General features: G+C 38.6%; 2 protein-coding genes across 3 annotated transcripts in view; one reads left to right on the forward strand and one right to left on the reverse strand.

Annotated features, from left to right (window-relative positions):
* LOC149250467 (uncharacterized) overlaps positions 1–2742 on the reverse strand; it is a 38161-nt gene extending 35419 nt beyond the window's left edge. The window contains exons 1-3 of the mRNA XM_089457557.1: positions 2234–2742; positions 1862–2077; positions 1678–1742 (exon numbers count right to left, since the gene is read on the reverse strand). Of these exons, the coding sequence (XP_089313683.1) occupies positions 1678–1742; positions 1862–2077; positions 2234–2612 (660 nt within the window). The 5' untranslated portion in view covers positions 2613–2742. The remainder of the gene's footprint in view (positions 1–1677; positions 1743–1861; positions 2078–2233) is intronic.
* Positions 1–17187, forward strand: part of LOC149250466 (mitogen-activated protein kinase 3-like) — a 100915-nt gene that overhangs the window by 50288 nt on the left and 33440 nt on the right. The gene's annotated exons all lie outside the window — the stretch shown is intronic.

The raw sequence follows: 17187 nt of genomic DNA on the forward strand, positions 1-17187 counted from the left end.
TTGAGTGGCAATCATATGCAACAGTTGAAGGTGTATAGTTGGCAGCAAATGAATTAAAAGTTTTCTAAGAGTCTCAATGTCACCTACAGTGACAAGTTGGACAGTACAGGCAAACCATTATTAGTGTCAAACATGATGACTGCAGTGTTTGACAACAGTGTACAGTGGCATATGAACAATTGTGTTTAGCTGTAAGACTGACACAGTGACAAATAGAACAGTAGTATTGTGCCAACTCTATTTTGACAATATTACTGTAACTGGGAACCTTGATGATAACAGACCTAGAAGTAATAGTGGTAACCTGTGACAATACCATGGCATATATATATACCAACAACCTTTGATGTCAGTGCTGTAAGATATCACAGTGTCTCTTATAGTTATAAGTGAACTTGTGATCCTACCCTTTGATATATATGATTGAAGTTGATAAGAACTTTAAATGACTGTAACCCTTGATGTACTAAGAGCTTTGGGAAATGTTAACTTTGTTGTGCAAGTAACAGTGACCTACAGTGCAAGTTCATTTGACTTGACAACATTGATGATAGTAACTCTTGTTGTGGTGTGATGATTTGACTTGACAGTGACAGTGACTTGATACGTGACAATAATATATTTGAATATAATAGTGACAGTGATCTTCATGGAATTGATCTTGACAGTACTGAATATTGACGAGTGTGAGAATTGACAGTGTTTGTTCATGAGAAGCTACTTGGGCAGAAGCAGGATTGTTCATGGTCCTGATGTACAGAGTGAGCAGTGGTTTAATTTGGCAGAGGCAGGTTTGGGTATGACCGTGAATATTGCTTGAGGTACGTTTGTGCAGGTGCCAGATTGAGCAGAGTTGAGCAGTGAAGCTGCCAGACTAGACAGTAATATCTATACCGAGCAGAGCAGTAGAATCTTTATTACAGTTTCTTTATATTGATTCAGAGGTCAGGTGGATCCAGTGTGAAAATTGTTAAACATGGTCTGCCGATGTGAGTTGAAGGTTGGAGCCTTCAGGGCAAGTGGCAACTCGCTGATTAGGGTGGTAGGGTGGTGCAAGGTAGGTGATTGGAGTCACCTTCAGGTTGTATCCTGAGAACATTTTAGGGCGGCAGGGTGGTGCTAGGGCAGGTTGTAGCATGCACAGGGCGTTGGAGGGTTCGTTCAGTGGCAGTTGGTACATAGGGTGTTGGAGCATCTGTCAGGTTGGACCAATGTTACCAGACTCGGAATCGGCAATAAATCGGCGAGGCAAAAGAGCGAAGAGTTTTAATCGGATCGGGAAAAAATCGGGAAAAAATCGGCAAATTCAATAAATAAAAATATACACATATATTGAATTAAAAAAACCATTTTTCATTAATATTGGGTAAAGGTATGTCCAAACAATGCATAATATCAATAGATGGCCAAAATATCATGAATAAATAAGTATCTCATATATGTTATGAGTCCACACATGATCCAAAGCACTGAGTCTTGAGTCCTTAGAAGCATATGCTTCTAAAAGTTTACAAAAAAGTTAAAAACTGCATACTAATCAGAAAAAAATCAGCAACTAAGAGTCTAAGACTCTTAAGAGTGAGAACTAGAAGCGATTCCTCCCACTCCTTCGCTTGCTTGACTCTCAAAGTTCTCCAAGTCATGAAGGCTGAAAAGAGGAGGCTCATCTAATTGAACCCATTCTGCCGCATTTGTAGCTTGCAAATCTAACTCTTCAAGTTCGATTGGTGAATGATCAATACCTGTCATTATCATGAGACATTGAAATGTGAATTAAAATTTCACTTTGAAGTTTGAACTTTAAACTTTTAAAGTACGGACTAGATTATGAAACCTTCAAATTCAAGCTCTTGAATCTCACCTTGTATTTGTTTGTTGCGAAGTCGTAGATTGTAATGGACAAATACAAGGTCATTCAAGCGCTTTTGTGTCAATCGGTTGCGCTTCTTAGAATGTATTTTCTCAAACATGCTCCAGTTGCGTTCACAACCTGAAGCACTGCATGCTTGGTTTAAGATTCGAATGGCAAATCTCTTCAAATCTGGCGTATCACTACCAAAGTTTTGCCACCAAAGACCTAGCAAGTGGTAAGGGTTTGTGAGTAGAAGACTATAAGTACCAAATTAGTAAATAGTAAAAACTTAAAAAGAAAAGAAAATTTAATAAAACATTTAACATACAAAATAAAGTTTAAACAAATTTAATGAATTGATGAAGCCTTCAAGCTGGGTACCTGGCAACATCTTTGACCTTTGTCTTATAGCACTGGTATAGGCAAACAATTTAGATGGTGCCCTATAATCTTGTAGTTGGGAAAAGACACGACTTTGTTGTTCTGGATCAGGGAAGCACCTTTCCAAGCATGTCATAAGTCCTCTGCCAACCTCCCCATCCTCATTAAATTTGCTCTTATCATAAAAATATTGTGGGTTTAAGAAGTACCCAGCAGCATGTAAGGGGGAATGCAATTGCCTATCCCAACGTGCATCTATAATGTCCCAAAGAGGCATATACTTTGTCTCATCATCCCCATATCTTCTTTTGATGGCCTCCTTTGCGAGATCCATCGCCTCATAAATGTAACCCATAGCGGGTTTGTCACCATCAACCATCCTGAAAGTTCAAGCATTCAAATTTAAAGAAATATGAAACATTGTAAATAAAAAGAAGCTTGAAATGAAATTTAAAAAATGAAAAAGTTAAAAGACTAAAAGTACCTGAGAACTCTAACAAGGGACTCCGTCACAGCAATAATCTCTTTAGCATCTTTCTAGAAGCCATCATTAAACACAAGTGCAGCAATTTCGATGCCTTCAGGGGTCTTGGAATGTTCAGATCCCATCCACTCAGGTCCCAAGAACATCCTCTTCAGATTTATCTTTTGCTCAACCACAGATTGCAAAGATATGAAATTTGTTGCAAATCTAGTCACTGCAGGTCGAACAATTTCTTTACCTTCAGTGTATATTCTCATAGTGTTTAGGACAATAGTGTGGTTGTATAGGTATTTGGTTATGGATTTTTCCTTCTCCACAACCTCATGTATCCAATGAAGCTTACCAATGTCCTCAAGCATTAAATCTATGCAATGGGCAGCACAAGAGGTCCAAAAAATAGTGGGGTGCCTCATCTCAAAAAGTCTACCAGCAGCCATATAATTCGCTGCATTATCGGTGACAATTTGTACAACATGTTCTTCTCCCACTTCTTGAACGACTTCCTCCATCATTTCACAGATAAGTTGGGCAGTCTTAACCTTATCTGAAGCATCCACTGACTTGAGAAACATTGTGCCTGCGGGACAAGATACAAGGAAATTTATTAAAATTCTATTCCTTTGATCTGTCCATCCATCACTCATGATGGTGCACCCTGTTTCTACCCATGATGAACGAAACTCAGCTAGCACAAGCATGACATCTTCAACACTCTCTAACAACATATCTGTCCTAAGGCTCTCTGATGTAGGGGCTTTGAACCCTGGACCTGCAGCAGCAATTGCATCAATCATAGCTTGCCAATAAGGACTTCTGGCACAGTGGAAAGGTATGTCAGAATAGTACCAAAAGTTAGCAATGGCCTTCCTTGCCTGACTATGGATATTTTTTTTCCAACCAGTGCCATCCAAGGTAGGTTGGGAACGGGGTTTTGTGCGGGGAGCAAAAAAGGTGTTTATGTTTCCACCTCCAGTGTTGAAGGAAGGAGTTGAAGGACTCGCATGGCTTTGAGTTTGACTTGGCCTTGGAGGCATGTGTGGAAAACTTGGGAATGGCATTGAGGATTCAACAGATTGAGGTGACATGGGGCTAGTGGCAGAAAAAGTATCAAGTTCAACTCCAACAGTTCCTATTTCAGCATTTTGCTTTGCTTTCTTGGCATTATGCTGCTCTAACATCTCAAGGGCCAAGGCTGCTTGGTGTTTGACATTGTCGTCAACCTTGTCGCAAATACCTATATCATGGCCAGTTATTTGTGCAAGGTGGAACTTGAATCTATAAATGCCTCCACTACATTTTGTTTTGCAAAATTTACAAAGGAGCCTGGGGTCTCCGGGAATCCTGTCACAATAAGCCCAAGCAAAGTCCTTCTCTCTCGGCATTGTTGTTGCTTTGAACTTGTGTTTAATTTGTGGCTTCTGTTAAGATTTGGAGTCCGGCTTCTATTTAATTTGTGGCTCCTGTGAAAGACAACAAAAAATCAAATTTAAAAATCATCCAAAAATTTAAAATATGCTAGAAATTTAAAAAAGTAAATGAAGACAGATGTCAGTAAAGTTGTAAACAAATAAAAGCAGAACCCTGTGCTTGGAATCTGGATTATTTCTCTCTCTCTAGTGTACTTGTGCTGGGGTTTATTTTTCTCTGTAGGGCTGCACAGTCTAAACCTCAGAGCTTATCATCAGTGATCACAGTCAATATCAATGAAACAGGGGTTTATTGGGTCCACCCACACCTAATTTATGAAATAAATTGAAGGAATTATCTGTTAGACAACAGGGTCAACATTTTCATACTGGAATCTACTGGGAAAATTCATAACAGTGACTCTGTATTCACATAGTGAATCTATGGCTCGCTACCTATTCTCTATGGCTTACATAAGAGTGATACTATGAATCTATGACTCTTAATATTCAATTGATTAGCATCATGTTCTATGGCTCTCGATATTCATGTGTGAGATAGGACTATTGACAACAGTGACACTTGATGCAAACCTAATAACTTCAGCAGCAGTGGGAACAGACTCCGGATAGTTGTTGTTTGACAGCCATTATGTATCTCCAAGTCCTTGCATGGAAATCCATTCTATATTTCAGAGTTGTTATATTGTACAGCCATTTTCTATCTTGTGATCTGCAGAGGAAGAAAGAAAGGAGTATCTGTTGCACGTAGAACTTTGTATCTCCAAGCTTTAATGGCCTTGATATAACCTGGATTTCTTTTAGCCAGAAGGGTTCTTTTCCAGTTATAAAAACTGTGTATGTCTATGGCATAAATGTTCTTTTTATTTTGTTGTAGCTATTACCTTGTTTGCGGTTCAATTATTAACACAGATCAGTAGGTAACATAGCTGCATTTTGAAGTCCAGAAGCATGCAGATAGGAAATTCATATCAAAACAGGAATTCTGTGAAGATCTGTAAGGAACAGCTTCTGCATGTTGTAGCCATAGTTTAATACTCCCAAGTATAGCATGGCCCTGAGACAAGCACTTGGCTCAATATAGTTGAGTCCTGACTACCATTGACTGACTATCGAAGCATTAATATGCTAGTAATAACAATAATGACATTCCTTTGATGACAGTAATCTCTAATCATTAATGTAATCTCTAATCATTGGGTTCACCGTTCAACTCTATACCTTTGAAGAAATCCCGAAAAGAGGCCGAGTCCTTCTTCAACTCGACAAAAGATTCCGAACAAGGCACTGGGTTTCCGCCGGTAACCTACGTTGATCATGCCAAGACAGAGGGTGTATAAGTCTGTTGATGACAGCAGAATTAAAGACTGAGTTGTTAGTAATGAAATGGACCACTGTACAGGAATGCAGCGGCTCGGGCTCACGCAGGTTACCTCGTCTTCAAGGCTGAAGGCGGCTCGGGCTCACGCAGGTTCAGCAATCCGCCCGTGCATACGTAACCATTCCGGCGGCGTCGAAGACTCGAATCTCTGCGTCGATAGTGAAACTCACGTAGCCACTCAGCGATCCGGCGGCGTCGAAGACTCGAATCTCTGCGTCGATAGTGAAACTCACGTAGCCACTCAGCGATCCGGCGGCGTCGAAGACTCGAATCTCTGCGTCGATAGTGAAACTCACGTAGCCACTCAGCGATCCGGCGGCGTCGAAGACTCGAATCTCTGCGTCGATAGTGAAACTGTGAAAGTTCTAACTTCTAAATGCCTCGGCCCCGATACTAATCCGAAACCCGAAATACGCTTTACCCGCCATAATCCGAAACCCGAAAAAAAAAACTGGCGGGACTCGCCAAAAAAACGCAGAACCGGCGATTTATTCAGAATCGTGAGTCAAACTCGCGTTGACCACGATTCAAAATCGGTCAACGCGAGTTGACTCGGAAAGTTTTCGATCGGATCGTTTAGCCGCCGAGCCGATTTAAACTCGCGATTTTGCCGATTAAACGGCGATTCCTGTTTCACTGGGTTGGACCCTGAGATCTAGTGCGTTGGAGCATCCTCCTAGTTGCAGTTGGTAAACAGGCTATTAGAGCATCCTATAAGTTGGAGCCTCCTTTAGTTGGAGCTGAAAACTTGATGTAGTTATTTTTGAAGACAAATATTAAGAAGCGTTCGGTGGTTTTTGACTTGGAGGGGTTTTCCATGTAAAAGTCTCTATGTCCACTGTCTTGATTATTGTGCATTGTTGAATGGTGTTGTTTACTGTTGATGAATATTTATATTTATCTAATGCTAATGATAATTAATGCTCTGAAGGTTAAAATTAACTAATTGGAAAGAAATATTGATTCACCCCCCTCTCAGTATTTCCAACAATTGGTATTAGAGCAGGTTCCTTCAATAACAACTTAGCAACTGGAAGGCAGATCTCAGAATACAGAGATCAGAAAATCAAAGAAGCAAGCCACCAAGCGTTCAAAGGAAGTTCCAAGTATTGAAATAATTTCAGATCCTATTACTACTGATAACAGGAAGGAAGCTCCTGAAGAAGAAGATGAAGAGATGAGTGAGATCAAATTTCAAAATGAAATTGTCAGAGTTATAAAGGAGCTTAAGGGTGAAAAAGAAAAGGTTAAATTTCTGGAAGCAAAACTAAAGATAGCAAAAGGACATGTCAGAAGCCTTAATAAGAAGAATGAAGAATCAAAGGAAATCATCAACAACCTTAAAGTGTAGCTGGAAGAAGCCAGAAAAGTTGAAGAGTCACTTAGAAGAGAACTTGAAGAAAGTAACAAAGAATGGAAGAACACAAAAAAAGAAAATCGCGAACTCAAAGAAGAATTTGCTCTATTGAAACTCTAGGTGCAGGAAGCAGAAAAGAAAGAGAAAGACCTGATAAACCAACAAAAGGAATCTGGTAAAAGGTACGTATCTGAAGTTGATCAAAAGAAAAGGGAACTGGATACAACTGTTGCAAAAATAGACAGGCTTAGGAAGGAAAATGGAAGGCAAAAGGAACAGATACAAGTTCTCAATAAAGAAGCATAAAATGTCACTCTTCTAAAGCTACAAATAGAAGAAGCAGAAAGAAGAAGACAAATCTTGAAAAGCTGGTTTCAAGAAGACCTTGCTCAAAAGAAAGAAGAACTTGATGCAACTCTTACTAAAATCAACAAGTTCAAGGATTAGCAAAAGGAACACTTACAGGTTATTGACAGGAAAGATAAAGAATTGACTCAATTGAAGATGAAGGCAAAAAAAGCAGGTAAAGCTCCATGTGATGAAGGCACAAGCTCCAAGACTTCGCAAGATCAAATTGATGAAAAGACTGATCAAGATGAAAGACTGAAGAAAATTAAAAATGTTGTGGCTCCAAAGAATAATGCTGAAGCAATCAAGAACAAGGATCAACAAGGGACTGTACCACCTCCAAAGAAGAATGAATACAAAAGACCATCCAGACAAGATAACTCATCCAGGTATGTTAATTTGGTGTAGTATGATCCGGATTATCCACAATATTATATTCATCATGTCTACGTTTCGAACCCCAAAGGGGGTCCATCATCAGGACCAAAAAATGGTAGATTATGAATGATCGTTTTTTGAGAGAAGAATCCTCCAACCAGCGTATATATAAACCTAATTAATCCTAAATAGTGAAAGCCGACTTAACCTACATATATTAATTTAATTTTATTATTATTTTATTTATTTCAGTTTTAATTATTTTTGTTTTAATTAATTATTCTAATTTTAATTATTTTAAATAAATAAATTATTAATTCTTAATAGATACAACCGATTAAGACTAATGAGAGAAGTAAACTATTTAATTGGTTTAGTTAATTAATTAATTAATTAATTTAATTTAATTGATTAATTAATTAATTAATTTATAATTTTTGTTTTGATGATTTTATATTTCTTTTTCTTTTATTTTTTCCTCTTTTTATGTTAATTTTATTTTTAATTAATTAAACCCTAAGTATCTAATTGATAAATAAGTAACCTATTTAATTTATTTAATTAATAAATTAATTTAATTAATTAATTAATTTAATTGATTTATAATTTTCAAATGTTAATTTATAAAACTAATGTTACTATAATCCATAGTCATTAGAATAAATTTTATTTTGTTATATTGGTTATTATTAATTAATTTAATTATTAATTAATTATCTAATTTATTTTATTTTGGGGAGAAACCAGTGATACTAAGCTACAAAAGATTTGGAGGGATTTATTTGTCTAATCAGGGGAAGCCAATTTCCACTAATCTCGCTCCCATTGTCCCTGTTGAGGTTCTGAGGAAATTTCATAATTTCGATGGCCTCTCTGATTTTTCTCTTTTGATAATGATCCTCTCTTGCAATGATTTTGGTGTCTTCTAAACACACATGATGTTTGGTTTTGGATGAGTGTTCTGCAAGGGCTGATGTACGGGATCTCCCATTCTTAATATCAACGCCGTGCTCTTTAAGTCTTGTTTTCAGAGATCGTCCTGTTTCCCCAATATAACTCTTGCCACATGAGCAATCAATCTTGTACACACCCTTGAGTTGTTGATGATCTATGTTATCCTTGACTGATCTCATCATTTGCCTAATTGTTCCACATGTTGTCAACTAAGTGTTTATGTCCTTTTTTTAGAATTTTTGCAATCTTATCCGTAATTTGTTTAATGATTATTGTTTTTCATGTACTAACTTTGGACATATGGCTAGGGATTGTAAAGCTTATGACATGTACAATTATCAAAGCATTATCAAAACCCTAGAAGCAGGTTTTCTAAATCACAGGACATATTTCAAAACAACTTTGCCAACAGAAAGCATATACCATCTGCTCAAACATTCTGGCCCAACATTGAATGTTATAAATGCCATAATTATGGGCACATAACTCGCGATTGTAGGTACAACCCTAACATCAGGTATAAGAAGGCTTGGAGAAGAAAGCAAAAGGAAGGAGACCAAGTAAATGAGAAAGTCTCAACAATTGTGCTTTCAGGTTTTGTAAAAGAAGAAGGATATGATGAATCTATGATGGAAAATGTTGAAGTTTAGGATGATTCAGCCTAAGAGCCGAGTGATACATTATTTTGAAGAATCTAACATGATGACTTCCTAAATATTGCAGAGGGGGTGTTTAAGAAGCAGTAGTTGCACATTTGAAGATCGATCATTGACAAGTTGACAGATGGAAGACATGAAGGAATATTATGGGCAATTTCAGTGTTAGGCAAAGTGATCCATATTGACAGGTATAATCAGTAGTAACAATTTGTATGAAGCATAGTATGTCAAGGGGAGACAGGTTGTTGCAACAAGTATTGAGGAAAGCATTTCAAAGACTGACAGGTACTTTGTAGGAAGACTGAGGAATGCTTCTTCTCAGGGGGAGCACAGGTAGATTATAGGTCCACCTTGACCTCTTTCGGTTTGGCAAGACAAGAGGAAGCAAAAGCAGATTACAGGTCCACAAGAAGTAGGCAGATTGTTAGGGACAGTCACCATTTTCCATTGATGTCAAAGGGGGGGAGAAATCACAAAAGGAGTACGTGTGTTGCCATCAATGACAAAAGGGGGAGATTGTTGGATAGTGTTGTCATTGATGTCAACCTTGGGGTTTGAATTTAACTAAACACTTGTAATTGATGTCAAACTATTAATGAACACTCTTATAGTTGTTTGGATTACATCAAAGTTGGAAGCTCCACTATTGGATGGTTGAAAACCTTAGTTCTAGGTTTTGGGTTTCCTATACTTAAGGACATACCCCACACTTATCAAGGGTTATTGAAGAAGCTAATCTTTGATTTGGACCCGAAGATCCTTGTCAATGGATTCTCCTCGTCGAGCCGATTCTGGTGGTGTGCAATATGCTCCGAGAGGTCTCCTGGTTTGAGAGATATTCACGTTTGAAGTTGAAGACCCAGATCAATGGGTCAAAACCCCATAAGATGGCACCTCCTCCTTGACCAAGTCAAATGATCATGCAATATGACCCCTCATCAGGAATTAAAATAACATTAGAATATTTGGTTCTTAAATCAAAGGCTAAGTCAAGTACAAGGGTCTACGATCCAAGGTCAAAACTCCATTCTAAGTTTAACCTTCAACATCTTAAGCATATTTTAACTCAGAAAAATAATTAATCTTCAAATGATTGTTTTTTGGGATGTCCAAAATGTTAAATATTTTTTCCCAAGGAAAAATCACAATTTTATTCATAATGAACAAAATTACATATTGTAGATGCTAAAAAAGCATATGCATAATATCAGGTCCTAGTATCCAAGATCAATAAAAACTCACCAAAGAGATGAACTAGTTTAATCTTTCCTACCTTTCTTTTTTCCACCTTCTGCCAACCACTAGAGTTGGGAGTGGAAGATACAATAGTCAGTTGATTCTCTTTTACATTTATACGGAGTTCTTTATCAGAATCCGAACTTTCTAAAGCATGAATTCGCTTGGTTCCACTTGCTTCTTTTTAGATGGAATCTTCTCAATCTGCTGCTGTTGTACTGAAGGCATTGGAACTAATGATGAATTTTGCTCGACCTCATTCTTCTGCATGGTATCTTGGGAATTCTAGTCATTAATGTTTGAGGTGTTTTCTAGGATTTCTGCATCCTCTGCTTCTACTTCCTGGAATTTTGAAAACTGTCAACCTTTTGGCTTTTGAGCTTGTCTTTTTTTGCTTGAGGGCACGCGTTTCGAAGATGGCCAGTTTGAAGACATACGATAATGAAATGTCGTATTCTCATAGTCAAGAGGCTGGGACCACTGCAGATTATTGTGAATCAGAATAATACGATCAGGTAGAACTTTATCAAGGTCTACCTCTACACAGAGTTTGGCAAATATAAAAATGCCTTTGGAGACGCTGTTTGCATCCACCTTGAGGAACTTCCCCAAAGAATTCCCTATCCCTTCTAATACTTTGTGATGCCAAAAATGCAGGGGTAGATTATGTAACTTGACCCACACTGGCATTTTGGAGACCACCATGGTATTTGCATCAAATCCCAGAAACCAAGGAATCATGAATAGTCCCGCATTGCCCCAAAACCATGGTCCCTCGTTTAATACATAATCCATATCTTTTGTTGTGTCAAACTTTACAATAAAAAAACCTGTGGAACATAGGTGGATATCACAATTTTCCATCCAAGTAGAGAAAATCCATTGATGTAAAGTCTCTGATTTGGGCCAAAATCCATTAAATATGCAGATAACTGCTCTTGCATGGAAATCAGAGTAGAGCTCATTAACCTCAGGCAGGTTGATTGTCAAAGCTGACCCCTGGTTTATCTGCTCCACAATATAAGGACTAGGAATATTGGTGGATTGTTCTGAATTTTTTGTGGATCAGTCTGCCCTTTTACTGCATCCTTGAAAGATACTGGACCTTTGGAACTAGATCTAGGACAACCTCCAAGAAGTCTCATGTTAAGGATGATGGTTGAATCTCGTACAAGGCCATAGTCCGGCAACCTGTAGTCGTCTTGCAATGTTTTCCCTGCATAAATCATATTTTGGAGTCTTGTTGGAATACCCATCTGTTCTTGAATATTTTGCTTAAGCGTTTGTAACCAATCCCAGTTCTAGACCCTCATACACATAGATTTCCCACTCAACGTTTTAATAAAAATTTGAAGCGACACTTCTTCAAGTAGATCTGAGGATTGATATCCACGATCCATCCACTTATTAGACCCGACTAGTAAATTCAAGGGTGGATTGGGAATCCAAGAGAAGTTTTCTGAATACTGGTAGGGAAAGGAGTTGAGAGCCTCCCCGTCTTCGAAAGCCTCCCCGTCTTCGAAAGCCCCAAAACTCCTATCCATATAGTTCCTGAAATCCCACAGTTCTGAAAAAACTCCATGAGTTATTGACTCGGCAGGGTTCTCCAGATCTATGACGGGAGGAGAATCCGTATTTTGTGACCAAGACTCGAAGATCAAAATCCTTTCATTGTGTTCAGGGACCAGATGTTGCGTAACCTTTAGCTCTCAGATGCTGTAGAGTCCACCAATTGGTATCATCATACGCAATATGGTAGCAAAAGATGCTGCTTATCGGTCCTCCGGTTGTAGTCACACGCTCTTCATCATCTTTCCAATAGATTCGCCAGATCACGCTCCCAGACCCTAGATTGATATGGAAAAAGCGAGACAACCAATCTTTGAGAGACCTTTCCGCCCACTCTCAAGTTAACATGGCCAGATCCAACAGAAAATTGTGTATCTATCCATAGATATACTCTTTCAAATTCACTATCAGTCCCAGGAAGAGCAAGGGCTTCATTATTTACCAAGTTCCCCCACCAGATCTTCTTGATGCTGAGAGATCTATGCTTGCCCAAACCCCACTCCTTAAGTTTCCAAATGCGTAGATCTGAATCTAAAAAATCTCTTCTTCCGTGATTAGATTTGGCTTCATCGACATCAATCTTGGCTGCATGTGATTTTGCAGGTGGAACAGGCTTGGGAATAATAACCTGATCCAGCTTCCCCGCTTCCTCCCCTTGGTAGTAGGGAGCACTGACCTTGGCATGAGGGAGATCGAAACTGATGCTGTTGATGGAGGGGTAAACTCTCGCAAGTTTTGTCCTTGCGATTCCATCCCCACTGCCTACATTCACCAAAAAAATCAGGCCATCAAAATCTTGACATTTCAATAGAAGATCCATCTGACAGAGCCATTGTTGTCGATATCCGCAGCCGTGAGGTCTCCCACGGTCATCTCTCTCTGCAACACCCATTTGGCGATGGCACGGTTCCTCGATCGATCCTGAGCTCCATGAAAAAATGAGCTCATATCTCCAAAATATATATATATATATTTATTTATTTATGTATATATATTTAAGTTTCTAGTTCTATTTAAATCAAATTAAAGAATCTAAATAGGTCCTTTCAACTGTTATATACCTAGGGGGGATAATATGGGGTACCAAGGGACGTACCCAAGGTAATAATGTAATAATGGGATGGGCCATAGTAATAAATAAGGTGGTTAACCTATATCATGTAAGGGACCACAAGTAGTTAGTAATAATGTAATGGGCCCATGGTATTAGTTGATGGTAGGAGGGAACCATGGTATTGTATGTATGAGGCCTATATAGAGGTTAGAGACTCCACGTCAAGGAATATTGTGAAGGAATTATGTCAAGGATTATTGTATGAACAAGCATATGGCTTGTGGAGTGTTCTCCTTCCTTAAGGAGTGAATGTATGGTGTTGCCCTACCTTAAGGGTTCGATATCAATAAAGTGAATCATTTTTATCTATTTCTCTCTTATTGTTTCTGGGTATATTTGCATTATCTTATATTTTTGGATCATATCTATAACAAGTGGTATCAGAGCACTTTCTTGGGCAAAAGTGGAGAATTTTTTATTTATTTATTTATTTATTTGTTTTTGCAGGATTTCAGGGGCGGCGAGTTTGCAGATCAGATCTGTACATTTTGGTGCAAGATCTGCAAAATCTAATTGCATCTTTGTGAAAAAATAGCCGATTTAAAAAAATAAAATCGGTTGAATCGGAGTTCGGATGAAGAAGATATCGCTGATCTAAAAATCAGTGGGGTTGCAAACAATTTTTCAGGGCAGCGAGTTTGCGGCGCAGATCTGGACGTCCTGGTGCAAGATCTGCAAAATCTAATTGTAGATCTGGAATCTTTGTGAAAAATACCTAATTTCAAAAAAAAAATCAGTTGAATCAGAGTCCGGATGAGGAAGATATCGCTGATTTAAAATCAGCTCTTTTTTTTGCAGAAATTGTGGTGACGGTGGGAGAGTAGCAGCGCAGATCTGAAATTCTAGAGTCTGGATCAGGATTTCTATCACATGGGCCGATGCAGAATGGTTGTTCCATTTCCGAAAACATGTCATAATATGAATTCTGAGCAATATTGACGGAATTGTGACCATTTCAAATTTTCGCCAATTTTTTTTGTGATGGTGGCCCTAGGTCAGAATTTCAGGGACTTGTATAAATTTGATGGCTCTCATCCAGCCAAATGGCTAGCACAAATGGAGAAATATTTTAGGTTAAATTACATCATGGATGATGAGACTCAGTTGAGTGTGGGAAAACTGTACTTGGACAATGAAAGACGGCAATTGTGGCAATGGCATCAACGTTACTATCGAAGGCCCTTGACTTGGGACACATTCACAAAAGATCTTATGGACCATTTTGACCGTAAAGTTAATCTTGTGGATAAGCTCACACAGACAGACACACAACCTAGCAAAGATGTTATTTTAAAGAAGGAAACCAATGAACCTAAAGGGTTATTTTCTGCTGGTATCTCCTTATTGCAGGTTCATGGATTGATTCAGAAAGAGAAGATCATTGTTTCTATAAATCCTAGTTGCAAGCATAATTTCATCAATGTTAATTTGGCAAAAAAATTGCAAATTCCAGCAAAACACATTGAAAACACACAAGTGGATAATGAGGATGTTCTAGTGTATAAGGATTTGAAGATTTCTATGGATAAGTATGTGTTGCATGGTGATTTTTATACTTCAGAGATGGATAATATGGATGTTGTTTTGGGATATCCTTGGATGGAATCTGCGGGTACTATCAATATTAATGTGCAGAAGAAATTCCTGAAGCTCCAGTATAAAAAGAAGAAAATTATATTACAGGATATTTCCATCAATAAACAGGTCGAGTACATGGAGGCTGAAGCAGAAGATGTTCCAGGGACTGACATATCAAGTGATGAGCCTTTGATGATCGACAATCAAACACAAACAGAGGTTGAAGCAGAAAAGGTTACAGGTACATCAGATGAGGGCTCAGTGGTTGAAGTCATATTGGAAAAGAAGACACCACAACAGGCACCACAGCAGGGTGAATTAAAGAAAAAGACACTGTGGGTTAAAACTTCAACATATCATCACCCACATCACCCCGCAAGACAACCATCAAGATGGCAACCAATTAGCCACACGGACAACAACCCCCGCAGGATAGATAGAGAGGAGCAAAGATCCACCTACTACACATCAACACATAAGAGCTACCACGGTCAACTTCCATCTCAAGCGAGCGAGGCACCAGCGAGACCGAGGGTACACCTCTCTCTTGGATGGCTAGATGCACGTGCATGGTATCAATGGACTACTCTTTGGAGTAGATCTTATTATTTATGTTCTTCCCATGTTTCGGGGACGAAACATGCTAAGGGGGGTGGAATGTTATATATCTAGGGGGATAATATGGGGTACCAAGGGAGGTACCCAAGGTAATAATGTAATAATGGGATGAGCCATAGTAATAAATAAGGTGGTTAACCCATATCATGTAAGAGACCACAAGTAGTTAGTAATAATGTAACGGGCCCATGGTATCAGTTGATGGTATGAGGGAACCATGGTAATGACCCATGGTATTATATGTATGAGGCCTATATAGAGGCTAGAGACTCCACGTCAAGGAATATTGTGAAGGAATTATGTCAAGGATTATTGTATGAACAATCATATAGCTTGTGGAGTGTTCTCCTTCCTTTAAGGAGTGAATGTATGGTGTTGCCCTACCTTAAGGGTTCGATATCAATAAAGTGAATCATTTTTATATTGTTTATGGGTTTATTTGCATTATCTTATATTTTCATATCAGATCTATAGTATTTCCGGGTCATATCTTCAACATATCATCACCCACATCACCCCGCCAGAAAACAACCAACAAGATGGCAACCAATTAGCCACAAGGACAACAACCCCTGTATGACGGATAGTGAGGAGCGAAGATACTACACATCAACAAAGAAGAGCTACCATGGTCAACTTCCATCTCAAGCGAGCGAGGCACCAGCGAGATCGAGGGTTCACCTTTCTCTTGGATGGCTAGATGCACGTGTATGGTACCAGTGGACTACTCTTTTGAGTAAATCTTATTATTTGTGTTCTTCCCATGTTTCGGGGATGAAACATGCTAAGGGGGGTGGAATGTTATACCTAGGGGGGATAATATGGGGTACCAAAGGAGGTACCCAAGGTAATAATGTAATAATGGGATGGACCATAGTAATAAATAAGGTGGTTAACCCATATCATGTAAGGGACCACAAGTAGTTAGTAATAATGTAATGGGCCCATGGTATTAGTTGATGGCAGTGTTGCGGGGGAGCGCCCCCCCCCCCCCTCGCTCCCGCCCCCGATCCGCGCTCCGGGCGGGAGCGACTCGGGAGCGAGTCGGGAGCGCGCTCCCTAAAAAAAATTTCGCTCCCTGCCTTTTCGGGAGCGTTTTGCCTTTTTTGCATTTTTTTTTTTTGTAGTAATGTTCGAAATGCAATTTTTTTTGAAAGAAACAAATAGTTTTTGAGTGGGGCAACTTAATGATCAAGTCTAGGCCCTAGTATTGATATGCTATTCATGGTAATGTTAAATTCTTAAAGTAAAAGTGACATTTTCTTTAATTTTCATTTTCATCCTTTTACTTAAATTTTTAACATTACCATGAAATGACTCAGGATGTTTGAGAGTGGTTTCGTCCTCATTGGATTTCATATGGAGAAAGTAGAATTTTAGATTTCATTCAAAATCCAGCAGACTTATCAGTTTTTCAGGATTTCAGGATTGGGGGATTGCAATGTTTCCATTGAATTTTGTCATGTATTAGGGTATGGAACTCATATTTAATCAAGAGTACCAATCCCTCTATGTACCTTGATGTTAGTGACATTGGTTGTCGAACTCCTCTATCATGACCCTTCTAAAAATGTACGCATCACTCAAACAAAATCTTGACTTGACATGCTATGCTTTTTCTATCTTATGTTAATGCTTAGAGGGTGATATTAATGACAAAGATCCCTATACAGATACAAAGGTAATGACAAAGATACCTCTGGATATTAATGCTTGGAGGGTGATATTAATGACAAAGATCCTGATTTTGCAACAAGACTAAAAAATTAGACATTTCTCGTGGTGGCAAGAGGCCCAAGCATAAGAAATAGATAATAGATTTACTTCTCTTTTCTAGTTTCTAGTAGCTTT

This window comes from Pinus tabuliformis, chromosome 7 (assembly GCF_031772625.1).
Source record: "Pinus tabuliformis cultivar Carrire ecotype Pingquan chromosome 7, CPIR1, whole genome shotgun sequence".
NCBI classification, from domain to species: domain Eukaryota; kingdom Viridiplantae; phylum Streptophyta; class Pinopsida; order Pinales; family Pinaceae; genus Pinus; species Pinus tabuliformis.